Source organism: Phyllobates terribilis, unplaced genomic scaffold (assembly GCF_046119375.1).
Source record: "Phyllobates terribilis strain yellow unplaced genomic scaffold, ASM4611937v1 Scaffold_8__6_contigs__length_399053987, whole genome shotgun sequence".
In the NCBI taxonomy this organism is placed as follows: domain Eukaryota; kingdom Metazoa; phylum Chordata; class Amphibia; order Anura; family Dendrobatidae; genus Phyllobates; species Phyllobates terribilis.
Genome location: NW_027362768.1, coordinates 298,082,570 through 298,088,569, shown reverse-complemented (window position 1 = coordinate 298,088,569; position 6,000 = coordinate 298,082,570). Strand labels below are relative to the sequence as shown.

Here is a 6,000-nt window from a genome sequence, read left to right as displayed (position 1 = left end):
AGCTGCCCAATTTTTTGCCGATAAGTTCTAAGGCCACGGAAAGACTCCCCTTCCTTAATTCCCTGATACAAAGGAGACCATTGACATTATACACATCACATAGGAAGACTGCAGACAGGATTGTAGTATAATCCATATTACTGACTATGCACAAATTCTACTTGGGGTCATTCAGATATCTGTGCAAATCGGCCTAATCACGGACTGGCCGTGGGTCTCCCGACAACTTCAAGCATTGCTAAGAGGCTGTCACATTCGGGTTGGGAGACGACCAGTCTGTGCATTGTGGTAAGAGATCCACAGACGTCTGAAGGAGCCTCTTCAAGGATTTTCCATGTTTGATTTAGTTTTTTTTTTTTTTTTAAATATCCAAAATTCTGACCAAATCTGCATATGCAAGTGCCAGACTAAAACTTGTTTCACTGTACAACCCCTTTATCACCTATCAACAGGATGGGTGATAACTTATTAATTTGGTGGGGTCAGACCATTGGGACCTGCATCAATTGGCATCTATTATTCCAGTTATATAATGGAACGGCAGTGTGCATGTGCAACCAGGACACCATTCATCCCGTATGGGGCTGCTGAGCGCTGCACATGGCTATTTCTGGCAGCCCCATAGAGAATTAATGGAGTCGTGATCGGCATCAGACCTGTCGTGCCATTTATAACGAGGATTTAAGTGCCGAATCAGAATAAAAATGTGTCGTTCTGCCGATCACTGTGGGTCCTAGCAATCGGACCCTCACCGAACAATAAGCCATCACCCATCCAATGGATAGGTGATAAAGGGGTGGTCTGGTGAAAACAAGCTAAGTAATTGATGATTGAGACAATTACTAATATTTCACTTACTTTATTTTACCAGTTAAAATCTTTCCTGCATGCTGCATCCCTGTGAGGGCAATATACATCCGCAGGATTTCATTAGTTCCCTGAAACAAAGGGGATACATTCAGAATCACAAAGCAAAGTTGCTAGGTTTTTCAAACATTTTGCAATTTTACCTCCTTAAACACTGTACAATAAAACCTACAATGTTAACCTGTGCACGGCCTTGACGTCTCAAGAGGTAAATGTCCAGTATAAATAATGCAGCCTGAGAACACTCACCTCAAAAATAAGAAGAATGCGGCTGTCACGTAGATAGCGTTCGTATGGATAATCCTTCATATATCCCAAGCCCCCCAGGATCTGCAGCGCCTCGCTGACACATTGCCATGCCCCTTCAGAGCTAAACACCTAACACAAGAAAGGATCGCTGTTAGTATTTGGGGTGCCCCAAATGTAGAGTTTAAATAAATTGTGAACAAAACAAAAATATCTGTTGTGCGTTTTCTGTATTTTTAGGCTTCCAGAAAAAGCACTAACTAAAGGAATAGTGGGTGAAAAGAAGTTATCACCTATCCACAGGCTAAGTGACAACTTCTAGATCCATGGGGGTCCGATGATCTTAGTGGGGCAGTTTTATCCCCATTAGACAGCCGCTCCATGTATCCTCTATGGGAATGCCGAGAGTTGCGCTCGGCTTTTTTCTTGACAGCCCCATAGAGAATGAATGGAGGGCGATCCAACAAGCACTCCGCCGGTCCATTCTAACAGGGATGAAAGAGCCCATTTCTGTCAGTCGGTGTAGGGACACAGCAGTCGGACCCCCACTGATTAAGACGTTATCAGCTCTTGTGGATAGCTTATGACATAGTTCCACCAGACAGCCATTCTCCTAAGATGTAAAGGGCTTAAGTGTGTCCAACTCTCCAGCCATACAAAGGACTTCGGGTAAGTGCACACGTTGTGTTTTTGTCACATTTTTATAGTCCAGTTTTGTCACAAACTGAAGGATTTCCTAGTATCAGCAGTGTGAATACGGTTTCTGAAATCTCATGCACACGTTGCTTAAATTTTTCATTGCAGATTTTCCATAGTAATCTGTGGGGAGAACGCTGCATCCAAAAAGAATGTAAAAACATGACAGAAATGTACGCTTTTTTCCTGCCGCCACATCAGTTTTGTTTTGTTTTTTTTACAGAATTTTTACAGCCTTAGAGACCCTCAAATTCAACGCTTGCAGAAACATAAAAGCTCTTCAACAGTCCTCTATATACAGTTGAAACCAGACGTTAGCATACACTATATAAAAAGACACATCTGCAGGTTTTCTCAATATCTGACATGAAATCAGAATAAACCTTTCCCGTTTTAGGTCAATTAGGATTACCATAATGTTTAATATTTGCCAAATGCCTGAATAATGAGTGAGAGAGAATGTTTTAAGCCATTTTTATTACTTACTGCAAAGGCAAAAGTTTACATACATTTCATTAGTATTTGGTACCATTGCCCTTAAACTGAATGACTTGGGTCAGACGTTTAGGATATCCTTCCACAAGCTTCTCACAATAGTTGATCGTAATGTGGGCCCATTCCTCCTGACAAAACTGGTGTAACTGATCCAGGTTTGTAGGTCGCCTTGCTCGCACCTGCCTTTTCAGCTTTGTCCATAAATTTTCAATAGGATTGAGATCAGGGCTTTGTGATGGCCACTCCAAAACATTGACTTTGTTATCCTTAAGCCACTTTGACCTGAAGCATACCGCCAAAATGGTAACATTGTCCACTTGGAAGACCCATTTCCGCCCAAGCTTTAACTTTCTGGCTGATGTCTTGAGATGTTGCTTCAGTATTGCCACAGAATCTTCTTTTCTAAAGATGCCATCTATTTTGTGAAGTGCACCAGTCCCTCCTGCAGCAAAACAACCCCATAACATGATGCTGCCACCCCCGTGTTTCACAGTTGGGATGGTGTTCTTAGGCTTCCAAGCTTCTTCTCCTCAAGGTCTTTTGCTTTTGTCCTTGAGTTGATATGCACATGTCGGACCAAAGCAAGTTCATCTCTGGGACACAGAACCAGTCTCCTTCCTGAGTGGTATGATGGCTGGACATTCCCATCTTGTTTGTACCTGCATACAATTTTTGTACAGATGAACGAGGCATCTTCAGGTATCTTGAAATTGAACCCAAGGATGAGCCAGACTTGTGCAAGTCCACAATTCTCTTGATATCTTGGCTGATTTCTCTAGACTTTCCCATGATGCTACACAAAGAAGCATTGTGTTTCAGGTGTGCATTAAAATACATCCACAGGTGTGTCTCTAATTAACTCAGATGTTGACAAAAAACCTTCCAAACACATGACATCATCAAATGGGCAGTCCTGAATTGTTTAAAGGCATAGTAATCTCAGTGTATGTAAACTTTTGACTTTGCAGTAAGTAATAAAAATGCCTTAAAACATTAGCTCTCTCTCATTATTCTGGCATTTGGCAAATATTAAAAATGATGGTAATTCTAATTGACCTAAAACGGGAAAGGTTTATTCTGATTTCATGTCAGATATTGAGAAAAACCTGCAAATGTGTCTTTTTATATAGTGGATGTAAACTCGTGGTTTTAACTGCAGTTAGATTTGCCAAGCGGCATTCGCTGTATGGTACCAAAAAGTTGCAAAAATTGAAACAAGTAGTATTTGTGCATTAAAAAAAATTATATATTTTTTTCCTTTTTGAGCCAGCCCTGGAACTTGTCTAACGATTGGGCCACAAGCCAATGTACACTAGAAAGTTGTCATTGAATGCAGCTGCGTTGGATTTTATTTATTTTTTAACACACAGTCAAAAATATGCCTCACATTTACTTTATCTCCTCCTCTGATAGGGAGGGTATTACGGTCCTTAACCAATAATGGTGATGAGGAGCAGGAGATCAGCCCCTTGTGTCCCTGGCTCCTTATAATTCCTATCAGGGGGTATGAGGATATAAAAATATTTCCAATGTCTGGGAATTGGGTCCCTTAGTTCCAGATACCTAAAGAAAGCATGTGTGGGGATTTTATAGAACTGTTGACATTGATCAAAGGAAACAAGAACTCCCTGAATATACTTGTATACCTATGCCAGAGTCTTTACCCCTACGTTTAACCAAAACTGGGCATCTTGGGAATGTAGTAATTCGGGAAGAGCACTGTTATGCCATAAGGAGGACTCAGCGGCTATGTCCTTGAATTGAAAAATCTTTTTGGTGGCTCTCCACACTTAAATTGCAAATCTGTGAATTGGCAAGAAGAAGCATGAGTATTTCTCTGGTGCCTTCAAGACCCCCATAGACTCTGAAGACTGGTGTTCAGAATTAGGCAAATGATTATCTGTTATTCAGTGTTGTAGAAAGCGAAGTTGGCCAACTAAGTAGTATAAGAAGTCCTGGAGTGCCGCGCCAGCCTCATCCCTGGGCCTCTGGAGAGCGGTCAGCTTCAGTTTGAGCCCCATCTGAAGGATGCTAAATGGGAGTCGATCATGCGAAGACCTTTTGTGGGACTATGGAGGCTGAATGTACCAGAACATGTAGGATTTTAGGGAGGACTATCATTTTAATGACATTGCTTGTAATCGTAGATTTACTTTATGAAATCCTAATGAATGAGACGATATGTCACACAATTTCTTCCTCTCCATATAAATGGCACAGACGGCAGATCCAGTAATGATTTTTATGGTTTTCTTTTGGAAGCAGTATTTTGTGTAGTAAGAAGGGATTCCCATATTCCAAACTTACCTTAACCATGGCGGCTTCAACTGAGCAATCGGGAAACCCTGGCCTGTCCATCATACCAGCTGTGAGGTACGCCATGCTTTCCATTACATAGGCCTTTTCAGCCATGAGAGCAAATTTCTCCTAAAGAAACGAAAAATTAAAATTTCTTACAAATAGAAAAAAAAAAAAGACATAAAAAGGTGTGTACATTCACATCTGTAACACACACAATACATAAGGGTTGCAATCTGTCTGATCCAGGTGAAAAATATAGTAAGTACAACATTAGACACTGAAAGGGATTGTCCAGGCTTCACACACAAGTCTGCAGTCACCCCATCTGACTCCAGACTTCTGAATTGTGATAGCGTGCGATGTGCACACTGTCAGGATTCCCTGGCACTGCAAGTGCGAGCGAGCAGTCACATGAACATATGTATGCACTTTGCTTACTTGTGGTCTCGCAAAGACTAAATGGGTGCGCTCTCCCTCAATGAAAGTGAATTGAGAGAAGTCGGAAACATCTGGTCAGGAGATCACTCGCACTGGCAATACTGGGGCATCCTGGCAGTGTGAATTGTGATATAGTGCGATGCACACACTGTCAGGATTCCCTATCATTGCCAGCGCAAGTGAGCAGTCACATGACCACATGTATGCACTTTGCATACTTGTGGTATCGTGCAGACTAGATGTACGCTGCCTCTTTCAATGGAAGTTAATTGAGAGACGTCTGATACATCTAGTCTAGTCGGAAATATCTGGTTACGAGTCCGCTCGCACTGGCAATACCGGGGCATCCTGACAGTGTGTGCATCGCATGCTATCACAATTCAAAAGTCTGCAGTCACTGGGTAAAGCCTAGACAACCCCTTTAATATAATGCAATAAAGGCAATTTCTACATGTGCAAAATAATAATAATTTTGCTTTTTTTGACATTCCCCGGGCTAAAGCTGCAATAGGCGGATCAGTAAACAGATTCTACAACGGCTGCCATAAAGACGCACATATTCCCACATAGAAAGAGACTTTGGGAGGCAGCTGTCTTGTGACAACCCCAGATTAGTGTAGGAGATCTAGATAGACAGACACCTAGAGCCGGAGACACTCGATCCGCCGTAGTCAGTGTGGATTGCAGCTGTCCCCATAGTCCAGATGAAGCCATACTATTGTCATATGTACGGTCATAGAATAATGAGGAATTACCTGTATTAGTTCAAAGTCGCTGAGCTTCTTGTTGAACTGTTTCCTCGTACAGGCATATTCCGCTGTCATTTCTACAGCACATAAAAAAATGTTTAATAAAACAATGTGACATGGTAACGCATAATTTAACAACATTTGGTATCACAAGAAAAAATATTAGACCAAACATGAGAAACCCAAACATCACAGAGCTCACTTCTTC

General features: G+C 41.7%; 1 protein-coding gene across 2 annotated transcripts in view; it reads right to left on the bottom strand.

Moving 5' to 3' along the window:
• Positions 1-6,000, bottom strand: part of ACAD9 (acyl-CoA dehydrogenase family member 9) — a 38,006-nt gene that overhangs the window by 6,891 nt on the left and 25,115 nt on the right. For both annotated transcript variants that reach the window (XM_073642734.1, XM_073642735.1), the window contains exons 10-14: positions 5,799-5,869; positions 4,612-4,731; positions 1,117-1,245; positions 859-938; positions 1-62 (exon numbers count right to left, since the gene is read on the bottom strand). The exon at positions 1-62 is cut by the window's left edge and continues 65 nt beyond it. In XM_073642734.1, coding sequence (XP_073498835.1) covers positions 1-62; positions 859-938; positions 1,117-1,245; positions 4,612-4,731; positions 5,799-5,869 — 462 coding nt within the window. The remainder of the gene's footprint in view (positions 63-858; positions 939-1,116; positions 1,246-4,611; positions 4,732-5,798; positions 5,870-6,000) is intronic.